At 37.6% G+C, this 22,927-nt stretch overlaps 1 protein-coding gene and 1 long non-coding RNA gene across 2 annotated transcripts; both read left to right on the forward strand.

Annotated features, from left to right (window-relative positions):
- Positions 1 to 2,134: 2,134 nt before the first annotated feature.
- On the forward strand, positions 2,135 to 5,204 carry LOC136230494 (uncharacterized). Its single transcript, XR_010689409.1, has 2 exons — positions 2,135 to 3,995; positions 4,091 to 5,204. It is a non-coding gene; the product is annotated as an uncharacterized lncRNA (long non-coding RNA).
- A 1,212-nt stretch (positions 5,205 to 6,416) lies between these two features.
- Positions 6,417 to 10,132, forward strand: LOC136231309 (uncharacterized). Its single transcript, XM_066020652.1, has 5 exons — positions 6,417 to 6,802; positions 6,883 to 7,384; positions 7,465 to 7,666; positions 9,067 to 9,516; positions 9,635 to 10,132. Exons 1-5 carry the CDS (start codon positions 6,484 to 6,486, stop codon positions 10,019 to 10,021), a joined length of 1,860 nt encoding a protein of 619 aa, XP_065876724.1. The 5' UTR covers positions 6,417 to 6,483; the 3' UTR covers positions 10,022 to 10,132.
- Positions 10,133 to 22,927: the final 12,795 nt, after the last annotated feature.

Here is a 22,927-nt window from a genome sequence, read left to right on the forward strand (position 1 = left end):
TACAACAGAATCGCTTATATTTTTTTTATGGAAACTGCAACATTTTGGAACTTTTCACGAAACGCTCTAAATAGTAGTTTTTTTTTTTGTAAAAATTTGTTTGTATATATTTGATGCTGACAAAATTATCCTTCTAATTTTCAAATATATTTATTCTTTAATATTATTCATATTTCTATAACATTATAACCGAAAGAACAAAGTTCATCCCAATTCAATAAAACTATTATTTTTAGTTTTTATTTAGTTATTCAGATTATTTTTATTATTTTTTATTGTATTTTTTATTGGCGAATTCCAAATATAACTATGCGGTTTCTCCGATTTATAAATTGTGCTTATGGTTTTTGTTCCTGCTAAAAGAAGACCAGAGTCTTTGCCATTAGCAAAATTAAGAACTTTTCGGTTGACACTGTCAATTTTGAGAATTCATAACCTCGGATTAGAAAATTCCAAGAATTAAAATATGTTCATACTAGATATTTTACATATTAACATCAATGGTTCATCATAGTTTTATCAAATACTAATATATAATTAATCATCTAATAACAAACAACTAAAATCAACAACAAAAAGTTAACAACAACATCTAACCGCTAATAGCAAGATTAACAATTATCTATTAACATCTGAACCAAATAGACTTTTAACCTTGAGGAATTATTCAACTATCTTTAAATGCGTAAAAAAAACAATCAACAAAGCAACTAACAACTAAAACTAATTGAGAGATAAAACCCTTTTGTATTTTTATATATGTATAATCGTTTTATTTTTAGTTTAATTTTATACTTTTTTATTTTAATTTGTGTCTTTCATTTTGAAATTTCGTTTTTAATTTTTATTGTGTGCTTTTAGTTATTTTATAAAAAAATATAAAAAAATAAAAAAATTAAATAAAAGATAAATAAAGGATGGCAAGTCATGGACTTGGCTTATATGCAAGTGCATTCTGGCAAGTTGTAGACTTACCTACAAGATAAGGCAAGTCGTACACTTGGATACAAGGCAAGTCCGTGAACTTGCCTGGAAAAAGGCAAGGCAAGCCTGACTTGCTTTTCCACAAGGCAAGTCTAAAATTGTGTTGTAATTATTATTTTTTGCCAAAAAGCATATTTAAGCCCCTGAACTTTATCTGTTTTAAGGATTAAGCCCCTGATCAATTATTTTTCCACATTGAGCCCCTGAACATTGATTTTGTTATGGTTTAAGCCCTTATTTAACTTTTTTTTCGAGTTTAGGAGATGAGAAGATCGATTTGGCAATTCTAATGTTGAAAATCACAAAATGGGAGAGAAGAAAATCGAGGTTGGAAGAATATACTGAAAATTAGTTTCTATAATTTCGTTTTAATTTTTAATTTTTATCTCTCCTAGTCAAAGAAATCTTTTTTTTATTTGTCCATGTCAACAAGCCGAATCGCCCTAACGACGTATACAGTCCAAACTCGATAGAAAAGTTAAATAAGAGCCTAAACCATAACAAAATCAATGTTCAGGGGCTCAATGTGGAAAAATAATTGATCAGAGGCTTGATCCTTAAAACAGATAAAGTTCAGGGGCTTAAATATGCTTTTTGCCTTATTTTTTTTTGTATGTATATATATTTTTCCATAAGGCGAGTCTAAAATTGTCTTGCTTTTGTATTTTAGGGCTACGTTTGTTGCTTCCAAACCTTTAATTGTTCTTTTAGATTTTTAAAAATTGCAAATCACCCGTCTATTATTATCTAATTATATTCATAATTTTCTTATAAATGGGAGACACGTTCCACCACGTGTCAAAGTATTCGATTTGTGTTAAAAATAAAACGTTAAATAGATAAGTGATTGGAAACTTTTGAAAGTTTACGAAGAAGTTGAAGTTATTTAATGCAATTGAACAAGAAAACGCTCAGTTTTGAGGACTTGGAATAAGGAGGTTTTTGGTCATCTAGACAGTAATATTGCAACCAGTAAATCAAAGTTGGCAGATATTCAACTAGAAATTTCTACTAATGGCTTTACTTCCGAACTGCACGCGCAGGAGCTACAGACACACGCTCTCTTGGGTTCCCATTTGTTACAAAAAGAAACGTTCCTAAAAGAGAAGAGCAGAATTAACTAATTGGCTCTAGGTGATAAGAACAACAAATTCTTTCACCATATGGCGACTCAGTGCAAATCAGCGGCTGTGATTCAGGCTCTCATGATAGATGGGAACATTAGCACGGATGGAACAGAAATGGCCGAGTATATCACGGCTTTCTACCCGCAGCTGTTCGCCAATCCGCGATCTGAACCGACTGTTTTATCATCTGTACAGGAGGTAATTCCTCATCTGGTGACTGACGATATGAACAGGTCGCTCAATCGTGTTCCGTCTCTTTCTGAGATTAAGCAAGTGGTAATGACGATGAATCCTTCGAGCGCCCCGAGTCTTGACGGATTCACTGGTATTTTTTTCAAACATTTTGGGATACGGTTGGTCCTGATGTTTGTAGAGCTGTGCTTAGCTTTTTTCACACGGCTTTGATATCCACGGGTTTAAATTCGAGCATCATGGCCTTAATTCCCAAGTTGGATGGGGCTTTGAAGATTGAACAATTTAGACCGATTGTTATGAGTAATTATGTTTTTAAAATTATCTCAAAGCTTCTGGTTGACAGGCTCTCACTGGTTGCTAGCGAAATAGTGTCTCCTAATCAGTTTGATTTCATCAAGGGGCGCAACATACACCAATGCATTGCAGTGGCCTATGAAAGGGCTAAGTCTCTGCATAAGAAATTTGGGGGACATATGAGCATGAAGATTGATATTACCAAGGCCTTTGATATTATTGATTGGAATTTCCTCCTGGAGGTTCTTGATTCTTTTGGTTTCTCTCTACAATTCAGGGATTGGGTTCTAAACATATTGTCCTCTGCGCACATCTCTATCATGACGCCTTTAGGGGTCTCTGGTTACTTTGGTTGTTCTCGCGGTGTCCGCCAAGGGGATCCATTATCTCCACTTCTTTTCAGCTTAGTAGAAGAATTCCTTAGCTGTTTACTGTCTCAACTGCAGGATAAGGGCAAGTTTACGCCCATGACTTATTTAGCCACCTGTCACATGCCCACGCACCTCTTATACGTCGATGACATCTTGTTATTTTTCATTTGATTGGCTAACGTCAGGACCATTACTTCGGCATTTGATTATTATGGTTCTATGTCTGGGCAAAGAGGTAGTTGGAGTAAATCGGAACTGTTTGTGGGGAAATATATCACGACTAAAAGAAGTGGGAAGCTGGATGAGGCGACGGGGATACGCTTGGGACAGCTACCATTCATGTATTTAGGAGTCCCATTGTTTTGTAGAGCCCCTAGATCGGTTCATTTAAAGAAATTAGCTGATAACGCGACAAACACTTTCTCAAGATGGAAAGGTAATGCTCTCTCAATGGCAAGAAGATTCACACTTGTGAAAACAGTAATCAGGAGCTCTCTCATACATTTGTTTATTACTTACAAATGGTCGCAGCTTCTTCTGATGGACCTCACTCGGAAAATGAAAAATTTTATTTGGTCTGGATCGACGGGAGATCGGAAACTAGTTACCCCATCCTGGGATTTATGCATGAAAACACTATCTCAAGGTGGCGTGGTTTTGAAAAAAGTAGAAGTTATGAACATGGCGCTCACTAGTAAACTCGCCTAGGGAGTACTTACTGAATCTTCGTTGTGTTTTAATCTCCTGCAAACACGATTTCTGAACTGGGTTGGTCTGACTAGGCCAATTTCTTGCTCTTCAATTTGGGGATTGATCAAATCGGCCTATGTTAAGCTTCGCAAAAATTATCAATGGATTATTGGTGAGAATTCTCAACTTAATTTCTGGAATACCGAATGGCTTCTCCCTACAGTGGCGGATCACCTTGGTTTAAGTACATCGGACCGTATGTAGTGTGATGAAGTTATTCAGCAGTTCAGTCTCCAAAACAGCTGGGCCGAACTCCCGCTGCTTCTCCCTCACGGTAGTTCAGGAAACGCGCATCAGCAAAACAGACACTGACTTGTGTATATGGAAACCGGCGGCTGATGGTATTTTTTCTGTTGCACTATTTTGTAGATGGATGCTCCCTCCACCGCGAACTCACCTAGTTCGCCTGCTCTCGAAGCCTCACATTCCCCCATCATATTCTCTTGTCGTTTGGCTGGCGTTCCATCAATATCTTCCGACACATGAGGGACTTCAGAGGAGGGGACTTAGCTTGGCTTCGCACTGTTGTTTCTGTTTTTCACACATTGAGTCCGCCGATCATATTTTTGTCGCTTGTGGTTTTGCGGATTCGCTTTGGCAGGCTATCGGGCAGCTGTTTCTAAGAAGGTTGCAGGACATGGGTGAGCTACAAGATCGGGTGATACATACTTTGCAGATGAGATTTAGTTCCTAAGTCGCTGCGCTGTGGCAGAGTGTCATGATCCACGTAGTCTAGACGATTTGGAAAATGCGGAACGAGTTTATTCACGACGGTGTTAATCCGTCCATCTTCGCGACGTTACGTTTCCTTTGGTCACATATCAAACAAGCAGATGGATTGAATAAAGGTACTGTATGGAATTCTATTATTGAACATCAGGTTCTAACAAATTTATCAATTTCTCCACGACGTCCATGGGCTCCTAAAATCCTCCCTCTTCACTGGCAGCGTCCGATAGAGGGGTGGATCAAAATGAACACTTCCTCCTCGGTTATGAATGGCACAACGGGTTATGTCGGTATCTTTCGAGATAATTCTGGTATGCCGGTAGGTACTTTCACGTCCCCTGTGGTGCTTCCGTTTGCCCATCTAGCAGAATTAAAAGCCGCTATTGTTGCAGTGCACTTCGCGTATGATAAAGGTTGGTTTCGTCTTTGGCTGGAGAGTGACTTCGCTTATGTTGTTACTATGATGCGATCCCGTACGATGAAGGTTCCATGGATTTTAAGATGGGACTGAGAGGATTGTTTGAGTAAACTTGATCAGATGCAGGTGGTCATTTAACACATCTATTAGGAAAGAAACAAGGTTGTAGATTGTCTAGCTAATTTGGGACGCTTAAGTCAGAAGGCTTGTTGGTGGGATTTACCCCATGCGGTCTGCTTGGAGTTTATTAGTGAGAATTTAAATGACGGTACTGTTTATCGGTTCGTTTAGTTTGGTTTTTTCGATCACTTGTACGAACTCTTATTATTTTTTTCATTTTCTTTATTTTTAATAAAGCAGGTTCGAGGGTTCTGGAGTCGCAGTGGGTGCCAACCTAGTTGTGATTCACTGTTATGGGATTCTCCTCCTAGTTCCAATAAAAAAAAATTGGGCAAGGAAACAAAATTATTTAATATAATTAGAAAATGTATTGACCTCGTAACAGTGATTAGTTATAGGTATTTATACAAGAGCTAAACATTTAATAAGGAAAACTAATAAAAGTTAATAAATTTACACTTATTAACTATTGACTATTTACATCAACCACCCAACAATATCTCAATATCCCCTTAAAGTTAGAGCATGTAAGTCTAAAATGCTCAACTTCAATATCATTGGAAAGCGGTCAAACAGACAATTCAACATCTCCATTCCACTACCATGCATGGACTTCTCATTCACAAAGGTCGTACACTTGATATTAACATGACATTATCCTGATTGGGGAGGCGAACTCGATGATCGAAAATCAACTTCCGACTATGCAGTCTTTGGTTGGCTCATTTTAGTCTTGTGGAGGTCACGTAAGCAACACAACGGTCACGGTTTTCCACAGAGACCGAATATCGTGCACTAGCAACTCTTGGTTCTGAAGTCTTATGGTTACGTATGCTAATGCACGAAATTGGATTTGTATCTCCCAACCCACCAATGCTATGGTGTGATAATCTTAGAGCAATATATCCCATTGCAGATCCTATTTGGATCAATCCAAACATCTTGAAATTGGCATTCATTTCCTTGGAGACAAGGTTGCTCAGAAAGCACTACAGCTTTGTACATTTCTGCACTTGACTAAACGGCGGATATTTTCACTAAGCCACTCTCGGAGGCTCGATTTCTAGCTTTGAGGGACAAATTAATGGTCCGCCCACCATTCCTTTGTGGGGGAGTATTAGAAATATATTTTGCAATTCTGCGTATTTGATATAAACAATTCAGCCCTGGTATTAGGTTATTATTACAATGGAAGAGCCAGGACCCGCAGCCGCTGTTAGGTTAATTAGTCTGTGGTCAAACCACTGGAAAGTAATTTAAAACTACTACTATGTGGTAAACAAAAGTAATCCCTCATGTTGCAATTCTGCCTATTGGATATAAAGAATTCAGATTAATTTGTAGTCAAACCACTAGAAATTAATTAAAAACTAAACATGTTCGTCGTCTATTTATTAGCCGCCTATATAGTATTTTATTTAAAGATTTCTGGCATTAAGAATCTTCCTGGGTTATATATATTCTTGCAAGCATATACTAGTTTTTGCACACCATAATGGAGCTAGAGCATCTGAATATCCCAACAGAAACAACACGACGTCGTCGTAGCACAAAAGAAACGACAAGAACAACAGGTTCATCGCGGAATGATCTGATCCGCAAGTCGGAGTCGTTCCGGATGCTGGAGGATGTGGAGAAGAGCATCTCAGAGGAGAAAAGAATTGAATGGTTGCGAAGTGAGATAATTGGTAAAGATGCAGAATTTGATTCTCCATTTGGAAAACGAAAGCTAACCTATGCTGATCATACTGCCTCCGCCCGCTCTCTTCACTATATTGAGAATTTCATCATCAACAATGTTCTTCCCTTTTATGGTATGTTTGTTTCTTTTCTTTTTCTTTTTCTCAATCTCAATTTAATCATTCACCACGTGAAAATAATTACTTAAATACAGGAAACACACATACATGCGACAGTTATGTCGGGCACAGGACAACAAAAATGGTAGAGGAAGCAAGTGAATACATTAAAAAAAGTTTAGGGGGAAAGCAAGAAGATGCTTTAATTTTATGTGGATCAGGAACTACAGCTGCTATAAAACGTTTACAAGAGGTAATGGGTATATCTGTATCATCAATAATGAGAGATAAAGTCATTAAATGTTTAACCAATGAAGAGAGATGGGTTGTGTTTCTTGGACCTTATGAGCACCACTCGAACCTACTCTCATGGCGACAGAGCTTAGCCGAAGTGGTAGAGATTGGATTGGATAAAAATGGTTTAATTGATATGGATTCTCTCGAGCTATTACTCAAGTCTTACAGCAGCCAAAATAGACCTATTTTAGGCTCTTTTTCAGCTTGCAGCAATGTTACTGGAATCATTACCCAGACTCGGGGTCTTTCTCGCTTGATTCATGCTTATGGTGGATTTGTCTGCTTCGATTTTGCTGCAAGGTACGGAATTACTTCATTTTTTTCTTAAAATTAAGGTATCAATCCAATCCAATCTAATATAATCCTATGATTCCTTATAGTGGGCCGTATGTGGAGATTAAAATGAGATCAGGGGAAATGGACGGTTATGATGCTATTTTCCTGAGTCCGCATAAATTTATTGGAGGACCGGGATCACCTGGAATTCTATTAATGAGTAAAGTTCTTTATCAGCTCACCTGTTCTCCTCCTTCTACATGTGGAGGTGGGACTGTTTCTTATGTCAATGGTGTAAATGAAAACGTACGTGCGCTAAACTCTATATATTTTCATTTGTTTAATTATATCTTTATTTTATGCATAAAACTTTGTTTAATAATTTTATCATATTTGATTTCTTGAATACTCGTTGCTAGTCAAAGGTCAACTAAAATAATATTAATTCGCCACTCAAATTTGGCTATATGCAAGATAATAATAACAATAATCCATTCATACACCTGAATATGCAAAACATATCCTATATTTCCTTTTTAATGTTTAAAACTCCTATCAATTATATATTATTTTAGTACTAGGTTCCTGAGTTTTTATTATTATTACTTATTTTATCCATAAAAACTTTGTTTAATGATTTTATTATATTCACTTCCCTACACTCTTTAGTTTCATGTATAAAACATTTGCGTGACTCTAAATAGATCTTATGCTCCGTTTTCTTACAAATTTAAATTTAATATATATCAAATACAATTAATTTTTAACTCAATAAGTAAAATTAATTAAAAATCAAACTTGCTTTAAAACAATTGAAGAACAAATTTTTTTTATAATTTATTAGAAAAAACGAAACAATATATTGTTATATTATTGTTAAATTATGTATAAATTTATATATAAAAATTAAATTTGTTTAGATCAGAGACCATCCTACCTAGACGTCCGCATATATTGACAAAACAATCTCATCATCAATTACTATTTTCAGAGATTAGTAAATTCTTGATTTGACTTTACTACACATTTTTCTTTGATTTGGACGATACTTTAGACTACTTATATCCATTTCTTTATGGGGGATGGAATACAATGTTGATTGACACTACTTATATCCATTTGCTAACGTGTCTAACATATTTATCATATGTTACTAACATAGTTATATAGCATGTTACTAACATAATTATAAACAATTGGTAAATTTATTTAAAAGGTCCGATGTGACAGTTAAATAATAATTAAACCAATATTTTTAAATTTTCGGTAACGTAAACTAAAATTGATCTTGTTTGATAATTTTAGAGTTAAATTTATATCATTTCTTATGTTAGAACTAAATCTTCATTTTTTCTAAAAACATTTGGGCTAAATTTGGTCATTATTTCGATTGAAAAACTCAATATGAATCATCACACTAATATGGTATGACTCTTACACCTCATTGATATCCTTTTTGAGAACTACTGCATCTTTTCTCTTAGGAGGATTGTTTGTCCTTAGTTTCTTTTAGGTGTGTTTTGGGGCTCTAAACCCGTTCTTGTTAAAAAAAAAAAAACAATAATAATTATGATAAATAAAATAAGAAACATTGAAAGAGCTCAAAACGTGTTTCTCCATTAACATAAATGAAAGTAGTACAAAACGTGTTTCTCCATTAACATAAATGAAAGTAGTACACTGACATATTTGAGAAAATGTTGCAGGACACATTATACGTGGATAATATAGAAGAGAGAGAGAATGGTGGTACACCTCAAATAATACAGACAATAAGAGCAGCATTAGCATTCTGGATTAAAGAATATGTAAGCTGCCAAATGATTGAGAAACAAGAAACCCTTTACATTCAAAAAGCATTAAACAGACTAAAATCCAACAACAATATATCCATATTAGGAACCACAGAATCCAAAAGGCTAGCTATTTTGTCATTCCTCATATATTCTACTACTACCACAGCAGAAAAAGGAAACCTAAACATGTGGGGAGAGACAAGAGATAAACCCCTTCATGGTGCTTTTGTTGCTTCCTTGTTTAATGACTTGTTTGGCATTCAGTCAAGAGGTGGATGTGCTTGTGCTGGTCCTTATGGCCATCTTTTGCTCAATATTGACTATGATACCTCTCTTTCCATCAGATCTGCCATACACAAGGTATATAATAACTTATATGCTAATTATTTCTTTAGCTATGGATAACTACTAGACTTGTTTAGAACTCAACAAAGGATTCCTTAAGAATTAAATTTGAGTTTGACATGTTTTATGGCAGGGATACAATGGAGTAAAGCCAGGATGGACACGAATTAGTTTTGCATACTACATGTCTAATGAAGAATTTGAATTCATCATTGCGGCTCTGGAATTCATTGCAATTTATGGCCAACGATTCCTTCCATTATATCGATTCAATTTCAAAACTGGCATTTGGTCTTTCAACAAAAAGTTATTCAAGGATTTACTTGTAACTAAAGATCATAATAATAGCAATGTGTTTGGCTGTAAAATTGATGATGGCGATCGTAGTGGATTAATCATGAACAAGTACAAATCATATTTGGAAACTGCCAAACACATCGCTAGTTTGCTTCCCAAATTCCCTTCAAGTCGTAAACTTCCTCAGGATTTGGATCATAATCTCCTCTACTTTAGAGTGTAAATAGTAATCTTTCCATTAATTCTTGCTCGGACTATGGATCTTTGTATTGTTCGGATACTTTTTTTCGTTGGATCAAATAAATAAACTTTTATATAATTTGTTGGAAGAAAATTCTCTCTTGCTTTATTACTTTAATTCACAGGTATTTATACATACAGACATGACTATTGGTGAACACAATAACTCTATATAAATACAGATGACTCTTTGTCAAATAATACAACTCATGATAAATACATAAATGACTCTTGGACAATATATTGAACCAAATTAAAGACTATTATTTATAAGTTTATTATTTCAACACACTCTCTTGAACTTATAATTTTTTTATCCCTTAGTTACACTAAGAACATCTCTCAATCTCTGAAATCTTCCAACTTCAAAGCTTTAGTAAAAATATCAGCAACTTGATCTTTAGATGACGGTACATGCTTGAGTTGAATTTTTTCCCTTCCAATGCATTCTCTAATGAAGTGATACTTGGTGTCAATGTGTTTGCTTCTATTGTGAAAGATCGGATTTTTAGCCAACGCAATAGATGATTTATTATCAATAAAAACATCAATTGCTCCATCTAGAGCAAACTTCAAACTTTTTAACATCTGTCTCAACCATATTGCATGACAAACACAAGAAACTGCTGCAACATACTCTGCTTCACATGTTGAAAGTGTATCAATTGCTTGTTTCTTAGAACTCCAAGCAAAAACAGCAATTCCCATAAAAAAAAACATAAAACCAGTTGTGCTCTTTCTATCATCAACATCTCCTCCCCAATCACTATCACTAAATCCATACAATCTGAAATTGTTTTGGGAAGAGTAAAATAAACCATAATCCAATGTACTTTTAATGTATCGAAGTATTCGTTTTGCTGCCTCCATATGAGTTAAAGTTGGAACCTCCATGTAACGACTTATGAGTCCAACTCCATATAAGATATCTGGCCTTGTACATGTCAAAAATCTTAGCCTTCCAACTGGTGTAGAAGCTGAATTGCATTTATCCATCTTGAATTCTTTTAAAATAGTTTCGGCATAAGAATTTTGAGACAAAAAGACACATTCATCACTTTGCTGAACTTCAATGTCCAAATAATATGACATCAGTCCCAAATCAGTCATCTCAAAATTGTTTGTCATCAATTTCTTAAATTTTTCAATCATGTTTTGATCACATCCTGTGAAAATTAAATCATCAACATACAAGCACACATACATGATTTTTCCATCCCCAAAGCAAGAAAACAACTTATATAACTTTGATCTGATTATTAAGATGTGACAATTCATCGATTAATTCAATTTAATAGGCTTTGAACTGCAGACAGTCTTTCCATGGTCGGGCCTAAGACTGAAAACCTTAATCAAATTTGGTGTTTATATCCGATTAATCGAGTTCTCGTAAATAACCAAATATAAATCCAAATTTGCTTAAGTGTTCGACAAAGTTTTCATGAATATAAGATTGGTTTCAAATGGTTTTTATGAAAACACCACATAAATTACTTTAAGAATATCGATGATCAGACTTAAAATAACAACAGTAAAGAAAAGAATTGTATTGAAAAGATAATTCGTTAGTTTGACATGAAACGTCAAGTTAAGAGAGAAAAAGAAACTTGGATAGCATTTTAACTAATTGAGTTCCGAGTTGTCAATCCTTTCCTCAACTTCGTAGGCTTGTCAGACCCTGGGGCGCCTCCTACACTGGTTCTTCTCGGTGAATCTCGAAATAGTACCGAGTCTTGGTCACTAACAAAGTATAAACTCATCGTCGAACAAAACTTTAACGCAAACTATAAAATCTATACATTGTATCTCTAACTATTTGCACAACTTATAACTTTATAACAAGTTTGTGTAACAAAATTATGAACTATTGAACAAGCAACATGAATTCTGAATTTCTTCATCTATTTATAATATTCCAAGAGGTGTGTTTGAAGGGACGTATCCGTTGGTGAAGAGTCGCCTCTATCCGGAGGAAAGGATGCGTCGTTTGGAAAATAAAACATGTAAAATATGTTGAATAGAGTTGCTATCTCTAATAGATATTTTAGGAATCTCTGTCACGGCTTTGGGAAGAAGGAGAAATGCTGGAATTCGTGTTTATTGTCCAATGAAAACGCGTATCATGACCGAGATAATGAGAATCTCGGTCGCGACAGAGACTTTGACTTCCTTCTTTGGATTGATTGCTTAGTCTCCGGCGTGGCCTCTGAATCTCGTATGCGTCTTTTACTTGTAAACTTGATTTCTCTCTCGTTTTTACTCCGTTTTAGCTCCTATTTGGATTTTTCCAAATAATTTAGCACCTTGCACAATAGTAACAAATACCAACGTAAAATCTTAACAAAATAATATAATTAATATATTTTTTTACATAAATTTTGATATATTTAAGCATGCTAATTTAGGTATATTTTGGACTTATCAGTAAACCCCTAACGTGTTACTGTTTTTTATTTGGCTGCTTATATTCTTGTGACTGAGTCTCAATAGATGCAGTTTCAAAGGCCTTCCTAGCATTAATGGAATGTACAGTTCTACTATGGGTGTTTACTTTATAATTTGTTTTATATTTTAATAGGTGTGTTTATCGGCATTTAATAAAGTCTTCAACTTTTGATTATATAGGCATGTATTCTAAATCTTATTTAGATTCATGTAATTTTTGGGTATAAAATTGTTCGTTTAAACAATAGATATAAACAACAAAATTGAGATGAACCATTGATTAAAACTAATTGACTTTATGTTTGACAGTGACTGAAGGTTTTCGAAAGGTTAGTCAACAGTCGGAGTTCAGTCAGCAATCAAAGGGTGCAAGGAGCGGGAAGAAAGCATGACAGTGAAGAGCTATAGAGGTGGATGCGGATTCAGTCCAAGCTAAGATGGGTATATATTATCACGTGCAGATTGAGGTACCCATACCCAACACGTGTAGTTGTTTTAATTCATGGATTGAGGTAGACATTATCATGTTGGGATTATTAACTCCCAACCTATTTTTCTTATAATATATACTTATTTGCTGAAAACTTTTGTGACATGGATTGTTTAGCTTCTCTCAATTTATGGCAATTATATCTATTTATAAGTCCTGAGCAGATTAGGTGTAAGTCTAGAGGAGACTAGGTTCAGTTAATTTATGAGTTGTAATCATGTGAATCGTAAGACTCAAATTTGTACATATATCATATACGAGTTCCCTTGAATCCAAATAAATTGACTAATTAAAAAAAATATATATTTTTTTTCAATTTTTAATATTAATCACGACGGAAAATGGTCGGAAATATCCGTCGGAAATATTCACCGGCCAAATTGGGGTCGATAATAGTTGGTCGGTGTTTGAAATTTACCAGCAGAATCTTTCGACCCAATTTTGGTCCGCATAGATCTCCGACGGAAAGAGATTTGTGGTCGGTATGCGGTACCAGCGAGCCGTTTACCAGCGGAATACAATCTACTGCTGATCCGTCGGTAACGTTGAATTTGGCGGATCACCGACGGAATATTCCACTGGTAAAACGTGTTTTTCTTGTAGTGTATTTTCGTATTCAATTAATTTATCATTTTAGAGGTTGTTTGGTTCCATTTTTCATTTTTCGGATATCTTTTATTTTATTAAGCAATTGTTATATTTTTTTTTTATTTTTAGTATTTTTAGGCTCTATAATATAAGAGCTAAATTCTAAATACTATGATTTCCAAAGTTTAATTCTAAATTCTAAAACTCTAAACAATAAATACTAAATCCTGAACTGAAATTCTAAATTCTAAGTTCTAAATCTTAAATTTTAATTTTTAAATCTTATACTCTAATTCCATATTCAAATTTTAAATTCTAAATCTTAATATAATAGTGGACCGAATAATTTTTTTATTAATTCTTGACTAAAATATTATGAAATTCTAAAAAAGCATAATTAAAATATATAGCAATACTTTTGCTTTAATTTGAAAATACTAAAAAATGATTGAATGATGAAATAATGTAAACAGATATTCGCCGCCGGTCTGATCTTGCGCCGCCGCCGTCTGGTCCTGCCGATGAGAGCGGTCCTCCCGTGGTGGAGATTGTCTCAAGCAAGGCTTTGAGCTTGATTGTGTGGTGAGCTTTCTCTGTTCCGATTTTCTGGTTTCTTGGTTTCTTTGGTGGTGTGTGGTGCATTTTTGCTTGAGCAGTTGTTTGGGTTTCTCTGGTGTTTTTAAGTTTGTTTGGTGATTTCTGTTTCCTTTGAGAATGATGGAGTCTTGGTTTGGCGATGCTTTTTATTGGTGATTTCTTCTGCGGTTCCTTCTGATCTTGGGTTTTTTCGTTGAGGTTTCACTGTTTTGGGGTGCATTTCAGTGTGGGTGAGTTAATTGTGATTTTCTAATTGGCTGTTCTTTGAGTATTATGCTCGGCTCTGTACCTTGGTGCTGTGAGTTCTAGTTAGAGTTCTTTTTAGGGCTTTTGGTTATTGTTTCTGCTGCTGGGTGCTGTGTGGTTTGCTGTTTGGAGAGGATGGAGGGAGGAATGGCAGGGCTGACAATAGAGGATGGGGAGTCTGGGCATTTGGAGTTAGAGGTGCCACCTAATGGAGAGGTCGTGGAAGACTCGGGGCTATGACTTTTGGGCAGATTTGTGGCTGATAAACCGTTGAACTTCCTGGTTTTGCGCAATCGACTTGCGGTTCTGCGGAGACCTGGGAGGGGAGTTGACATTCAGGAGGTAAGTCAGAACCTCTATTCTTTTGAGTTTTTTCATCCTATTGATAAAGATAGGGTAGTTGCTGGGGGACCCTGGACTTTTGATAATTACATCCTGGTTATGAATGACTGGAGGTTAGGAGATATTCCGATGGAGGTTCCACTAATTATGCTACCAATATGGGTACAGATTTTTGGTTTGCCTGTAGGAACAATGTCTGAAATTGTAGGTAAACAAATAGGGAACTTCTTGGGAACCTTCGTGGAATATGATATGAATAATAATCTTGGTTTCCACAGACAATTCATGCGCATTAGAGTTAGTATTGATTGTAGACTACCTCTAAAGAGATTCAAAAAACTAAGAAGTGCTGGAAATATATGGTCACTGGCTACTTTCAAATATGAGAGACTGGGGATATTTTGCTATATCTGTGGTTTGCTGGGGCATATGGATCGCTATTGTGATAAGGTGTTTGACCTACAGGGCGAGGAAATTAAGCGAGAGTGGGGGGAGTGGCTTAAGGCCCCTATTAAGAGGGGAGGTGATCAGAGTGGGGCAAAGTGGTTGCGTGAGGGGACTAGAGGGGATGTGTCAGGACGGGGAATGGGTGGTCGAGGGAGTGTAAGGGGAGGGAGATGGGGCATCCTTCGGGACATCACTAATGGAGGAACAAGCAGGGGAGAGAGAGGGAGGTCATCAAAGGCGATGTTAGGGGAGAGGGAGGTGGGAATCTGTCCTATTTCTGGACCTTTCTTCCGGGTTTCGGAATGGGTAGAGGAGAAGGATAAGGAAGGGGAGAGGGGTGAGGTAGAAGGGGACCAGGAGGATACTGAGATGGAAGTGCTGGAGGCACGGAAGAGGAGAAGGGAGGGGAAGGAGAGAGAGGGGGTCCAGGAAGGCGTTCAGGTGGTAGGAGCTTCTATTCCAGATACGGATAAGGGGATTCCTAAGGGAAATTTTTCGGCGAGCCCTCATGCACAGGGCCGCCAGACGGAATGAGTTGTGTAAGCTGGAACTGTCGTGGTCTGGGAAACCACCGGGCAGTTCGTTCTTTGAAGGAGGTAGTTTCTTCCCAACGACCGGATATCATTTTTCTAATGGAAACATTGGTAGAGGATCATCGTATAGTTACTATCAAGCAACAATTGAAGTTTGATGGAGCTTTCTCTGTGAATAGAAGAGGGCGGAGTGGTGGGTTAACATTACTTTGGAAAGCAAGGTTTCAGGTGAATATCAAGAGCTACTCTGAGCATCACATTGAGGTGGTAATTTCTGATGGATTATATGGGGACTGGAGGTTAGTGGGTTTTTATGGTTTTTCAGATCGGAATAGACATGGTGAGTCTTGGGAGTTGCTGAGGAGAATTTCTGGTGACTCTCAGCTACCCTGGGTAATAGTAGGGGACTTTAACTGTATTCTGCACGCAGATGAAAAGATTGGGGGAGCTGCGTTCCCTACCTACTTGATGCAAGATTTCAACAGAGCAGTGATGGATTGTAGTTTGTCAGAACTGGAGCTGAAAGGTAGCCCATTTACATGGGAAAGAGGGAGGGGAACCGAGGCTTGGGTCAGAGAAAAGCTAGACAGGGGCTTTGCATCGGCTGAGTGGCTTAGCCGTTTCGCTAATTATCAATTCAAATCCTGCATGTCGGGTTATTCTGATCACCTTCCTCTTTTGCTTAGGTTTGAGCATAAAGAAACACATAATAGAACTAAAAGATTCTATTTTGAAGACAGTTGGTTGAAGGAGAAAGAGTTCACTGAATTGGTGACTCGGAATTGGGTGGGACAGGGATGTAGGCCTGTGCCTGAGAAATTGAAGGACTGTGTACGGAAGATGACTGATTGGGGTAAGAATTTCAATGTCCGTTTTAAGAGCCAAATTAGGAGATGGAGGAATCAGATGGAATCACTGGATGGCAAAAGGGATGGGGATTCAATTGCTCAATTTTTCTTTGCCAAAAGAAAACTTAATGAAGTATTGGAAGCTGAGGAGAGGTTTTGGAAGCAGAGGGCTAAGGCCTTTTGGTTGACAGAGGGAGATAGAAATACCCAATTTTTTCACGCCAGCGTGAAAGCAAGGAGACAACAGAATCTTATTACTTCCCTTAGCGATGAAGATGGAGTAATTATTGATAATCAGAATGATATGTTGGGTTATGCAAAGCAGTACTTCCAATCCGTTTACACCGGAACTGAGACAACTGGATCTGAGACTGTGAATGTTATTGAAGCAGTGATTGACACATCGACAAATGACATGCTCACGGCTCCCTTTCAGATTGAGGAGTTTAAAATTGCCCTTTTTTCTATGAGTCCAAACAAATCGTCGGGCCCTGATGGATTGAACCCAGGTTTTTTCCAATCCTTTTGGGCTACAATGGGTCAAGAACTAGGTACGGCCTGCGCAAAATGGCTTAGGGATGGGGAGTTCCCACCGGGCCTTAATGATACTACTATAGACACCGAGTCGGAGGACCTGTGACGAAAATCTGAAAACAAGACGGTGGAAGCGATTGATTCCGGAAGTTTCGAAAAAAAATAATAAAATAAATAAGTTACGGTGGGTCGCTGTTGTTGATTGGATGGCTCGCGAATGCTTAGCGGCATGGTGCGAGTACTTAGCGGCGGCCGGCGCGCGTTCGACGACAGTCGGACACCCGCTCGACGACGCAAAGCACGCGCTCGACGCCTGTCGGACACACGCATCCAACCAGGAATAGCACGCGCTCGATGTCCGAGCAATGCACGAGCTTGGCAGCGCGAGGCGCGCGCTCGTTGGCCACGGGGCGTGTGCGCCCGGCAGCGCGGAACACACGTTCGGCGGTCACGACGCGTGGACGCCCGACGGCGCGGAACGTGAGCTCGACGGCCGCAAGGGGCGTGCACGCCCAGCGGCGCGAGACGCGCCCCGGCGGCCGTTGGGCGAGCGCCCAACTGCGTCGGGCGGACGCCCAACGGCAGTTGGGCGCGCACGCCCAACCTCGCATTGGGCGCTCGCCCAACGCTGTTGGGCGGCCACCCAACAATGTTGGGCGGTAGCCCAACGCAAGGTTGGGCGGCCGCCCAACCCCCTTGGGCGACGCCCGATTTTACTCGGGCGTCGCCCATTTGTCCGGGGACCCGTTTGCCTATAAAAGGCACGGATCCCCATGCATTTAAAAAAGAGGAGGAGATTCTTTGGAGCTTTCTCACTCTAAACATTTTTAGAGAGAGAAAGTCAATTTTTTGGAGAAAATATTTTTTTTCCCAAAAAAATCCAAATTTTCCCAAAGTTAAATTTTTACTAAAAAACACAAAAAACCGGAAAATCACGACTCGTGGAATCAATCGGCTTCGACTGTCAGATACCGAATTTAAGGTATTATCCGAGGACTAGACTCTTTTATTTTATTTAATTTATTTCCTTCTTCTATTTATTTTTATGTTATAGTTTTTATTTATTTAGTTATTCATTTATTTTATCACGTTTTATTTAATTTAGCGTATTTATTTAATTTTTGTCTCGTGTTGAATAAAATTTGGTTTTGTTTTAAAATAAAAAACCTCGTTTTGATATCCCAATACGAACCGTGATCCGATGAAAAGGTAGTTCGGGTATTAAAGACGTTGTAATTATAAGTTGTAATTTAAAGAATTTCCAAATAACGTTTTAAAATAAAAACGTCGTTTTAGGAACGTCCGTTATTGACTATGATCCATTTTTGGTAGTTCGGAAATTCAAAACGATTGAATTAGATTTAATTTAAAGCTTTTGAATAAATCTGGAAATAATTGGAGTGCTGCTGTAATTTGCCATTTCTATCACTAATTGCTGTTTACCGACGGATTTTCCGTCGGCAAATCTGCTGGAATGTAAAAAATACTGTTTTAGTCCCTCTTTCTCAACTTTTAAGTTTTTGATCCTTGGTATACATATATATAGTTATGTAATATATACTTTTAAACTATTTTTTTAGATATTTGGTACCTATAGTTATTTAGAATGTCTATATATTATTTTTCATTAATTTGATCTATTATAAGTATATGTATATATATATATTTCCTTTTTCATTCATTTGAGTTATATTGGATTTTATTTTAAATGTTATTTACTTGAGCATTTTGGAGATAATTAGTAAATATTAGTGGACAAATATATATTATTTTTGACTTTGGAGATAATTAGTAAATATTAGTGGATAAATATATATTATTTTTGACATTTAAAATTACATTAGTTATGTATATATATAGTTTTGGGATATTTGGGCTATATTAGCTATTATTAAATAAAACTATTTTGGTGACAAATGTTATTTTCTTATCTAGGAGTTTTATTTATTATTTTCACATGTTTAAAGTATAAATGTATTATATTTAGTATTTTCATATATGTATTATATAGTCTCTTTTCATTAACTTTTATTTCATATTTCCTTTTTGGATTAAAATGTATATATATATGCTTATATTATTTTCTTTATTCTTTTGGGCCATTTAGGGGTCCATGTTTTAAATGGGCTTTATTTGGGAGTGAATTTTGGTTTAAATATGTTTATTATTGTAATTATAACAAGTAGAGAATCCACTAAGGAAAAAGGGGAAAATAAATCACAAAAAGAGTTTTCAATTTAATTATTTAAACTAATGAGTTTTTAGAAGTTCCTAATGTAAATAAATAGTGTTTTCTTGACATTTCAAAATCGTTTCCCAAAACATCACGCTTTAAAACCTTAGTCCGTTCCAATGACGGATTAAGCGAACCTTGTAATTAAAATCGTTTTCATTGTGAATAATAGAGTTTTTGAATCGTTTTCTTAAATGATTTGTACAAAATAAATTGACTTGTATGTTTAACCACGTTTTCTTATTAAAGGTTTTTATCTTGATGTTTTCAAACGCTTGAGTCGTTCCAACGGCGATTTGGGTGAACTTCATCAAACGGGTTTTGAAACGTACCTAAATCGTTCCAACGGCGATTAAGGTGCGAACCATGTAAATGAACTCGTTTTGGGGAAGTGAATTAGTATAGAATTAGTATGTAACACGGAACATAAATCACGTTGTAAATAAATCAATTCTTCCTTCTCCCCCTCTCTTTCCTATGTATTTTTGAACTGATGTAAATGGGTGATTCTTTACCAAAGTGGCTTTTCAATAATATATGCTCAAAACGGTTTTCAAAACGAGAAAGAAAAGGTTTCAAATGAATTTTAAACTTAAAGGAATATACGATTAGTCTGTTATCGCCTAACATGCTAAGTAGGAGGCCGGTGGTTCATAACCAGGCGATGTCGGGGTGCCTAGTAGCCTTTCTCCGGAAAGGAGCTAGCCTTCTCGGCTCGTACCTAAGTTTTTCGAACCCACACCGGTCTCCCGCAAGGGATCAGTGTTCATTTTCCCATTCGTGGGTGGCGACTCTTCCATATCTCCGAGCTCCGGTCCTGCCGAGCAGCTTGATTCCACGATTGGTTGCTTTCGGCGCCAATCACCACTTACGTCGCCATGAGGTGTCCACCCCCCGGTCCGCCCTGGAGATTAGGCCGCGGCACCTCGTCTAACAAGTGGCGACTCCGCTGCGGAAGCGAGAAATTTGATTCCGGAAGGCGTGTATTAAGCCCTTAACGGGGACAAATCGTATTATTTCTTTTCGTATGCATTCATGTGCATTATTGCAAACCTTTTGGGTAATTTCCGCGAAACCTCTAGCGAGAGTCCATTCGTCGCTCGAAAGAGGCTAGTGTAAGTTCACCCTTACAGTAAGGTGCCAAATGGTCCCCATCCATTCGTTAGGGGCGAATTTGTACGGTCCTGTGAGGTCCCGCGCTCAGTCGTGTCAGCATATAGTAGCCTTAAAAGTTGCCATAGGATTACCCGTTACTATTTTTGGCGTGATAAATGAATCAGTTCGTGTTTTCAAATCGCCATGATACGTGTCTAAATCCTAAAGTATGTAAAGAAAATGAAATGATGCGTTAATATATACTCTTGAGTCGACATACTAATTACCCTAAAACATCAAAACGATTTAAACTAAAGACGACTTAGTCATCTCGTATGAATGAACATATGCGGCCCGCCTTGTCCCTTTCTGTGTCCCAACGAAGGCACATGTTCAGGAAATGCGTTACGACGTAAGCACGTATTAGTATGAATCGGTTTGGTGTTGAGGATAGTTATACTTCGATTCAAAAGACTATATTAACAGTAGCCGTTATTCACATTCTTTAAATAAATTGGGATAAAACGAGATCATAACGAAACGAAAACGAAGAACATTTCTGTTTCGAACGACCCTGTCGTAACGTGAAAAGTTTCGCATAAGTAGCCCGTCCCTTCCGAATAAAAGACGAGCTTTTACGTTATGCCCCGTGTCGTTCTTAAGAGAAATGGACGTATCCGCAGAAGTGACTAAGAAAAGAAAAGCGAAAAATGAACTAAACGACCAAAATCATTCCGAATTTACGATATATGTCAATCCCGAGCGTAGTTAAAGAAAATAAACCAATGCCGTTGAATACGTGCCTCGAACAAGTGTATACCCCGTTTAAAATCTCGAAGCCGAATTAAGCCAAACCATATAATTGCGCCATATGGACGAGACTGCGGGTTTTGACTAACGACTCGATCATTTCGACCGTTACCAAAACTGCAAGAAATATGGCCCGATGTACGTGTTTGCTTAAGTCGTGCCTAAAGGAAAGAGAACGGTGGTATCCTCGCTTTGAATAAGCATTCGATTCAACGAAACATTGATTTTCTATAACCACACTAAGATGATATATCCCGTGGATTGGGAAGAACAACGAACTGTTGCTAGCCGAAAGGTTACCGTGCGCTCAAAATAAGACTTGCCGTCTTTTCACGTAGCTAAAATGAGCAAACAGATCCTCGATACTAAGAACAAACGCGTTACGCGATGAGTCCGTTCCCTAAAATAAAATCCAAAGGTGATTCCATCACTAAATAAACACGTGGTTACATCTCTCGATAGATCCAAAAGATCCCGTTGTAATCCAAAAATCGAGACACGAACCCGCGCGAACAAAAGGGAACGAGTCATTGACAATAACGAACGATTGGACTAGAAGAATAACTCATACCACGTCTAAAAACTGAGATGCGCTCAAAGGGAGTCAAAACCCGAACTAATGCAAGGACGAAAGACGAGTTATTCCGAAAGGACAATCCAACTTGGTCGATTTCTTAGTCATTGAACGTTGATACGTCAAAACGAACTGTATTGTCTGATGACTGATCTACTTTTCCGCAATAATCGACGGCATCATGCGTCCCCTGGACCGCAATGTGAGCCCCAAACCAAAATCCTAGGAAAGAGACCTGGACCAACGAGTGTGTGGAGGAATAAGGGTGGAAGAGAGATGTTGTGATACGTGTAATTAGACTAACGTTTGTTCTTCTTATCTTATATATCCGTAAATAAATAAACGCACACACCACGAATCATGCATATAAAATCATGCATACATACTAATGGATACCGTTCGCGCAGACGTCATCATTAAGCGATTGTGGTACCGAGAGAGCAGTCGGCTAGTTAGGCAGTTTGACCAGTTACAGATTGACAGTTCTGAATCGGCAGTTGTGGCTTCGGAATCATCTTCGTCCGAGTATACTCAGTCTTCAGCCAGTATGTCTGCGACCGACGAAAAAGTGGCCGGATTGGAAAACTCTGTGAACAACATTAATGAGCAGTTAGTGGTGATAGCGGCCCAGTTAGCTAAGCTGGCGATGAAAGACGACAAAAGTGGCAGTAAACACGCTGAGAATGAGGTGAACGATGGACCTCGCTTTGGGAATGAGGATGACTATCAAGATTATATCCGGAAGCAGCTTGAGAAAGAGAAAGCTAAGGAAGAGGAGTGGAAGCAACACATCACTCAGGAGGTGCAGGATCTACGTGGGGGAAGTTCCGGGAGTCAAGACTTTTATAACTTGAAGAATTGTTTATCGGCAACGGCTTTGCCTTTGAAATTTCGGCTCCCTGACATGAAAAAGTTCGATGGAATTGGGGATCCCACTGCCCACATGAATCAGTATGTCGCTGTAATGAAGCACACGATCCTGACTGAGGATCAAGTCCTGGGGCTGTTTAACACCTATCTTGAGGGGGCTGCCCTCACATGGTTTCATGCATTGCCGATGGTGACGAAGAGGGATTGGAAAGAGTTAGCGAAGTCATTCATCGCTCA

This window comes from Euphorbia lathyris, chromosome 5, assembly GCF_963576675.1.
Source record: "Euphorbia lathyris chromosome 5, ddEupLath1.1, whole genome shotgun sequence".
Lineage (NCBI taxonomy): Eukaryota > Viridiplantae > Streptophyta > Magnoliopsida > Malpighiales > Euphorbiaceae > Euphorbia > Euphorbia lathyris.

What these genes read in the sequence shown, in the direction of transcription:
- LOC136231309 (XM_066020652.1), top strand. Translation starts at nt 6,484, where the DNA reads ATGGAGCTAGAGCATCTGAATATCCCAACAGAAACAACACGACGTCGT. An exon ending in CAATGTTCTTCCCTTTTATG is followed by an intron (nt 6,803 to 6,882) that starts GTATGTTTGTTT and finishes ACTTAAATACAG; the next exon opens with GAAACACACATACATGCGAC. An exon ending in TCAATGGTGTAAATGAAAAC is followed by an intron (nt 7,667 to 9,066) that starts GTACGTGCGCTA and finishes AAAATGTTGCAG; the next exon opens with GACACATTATACGTGGATAA.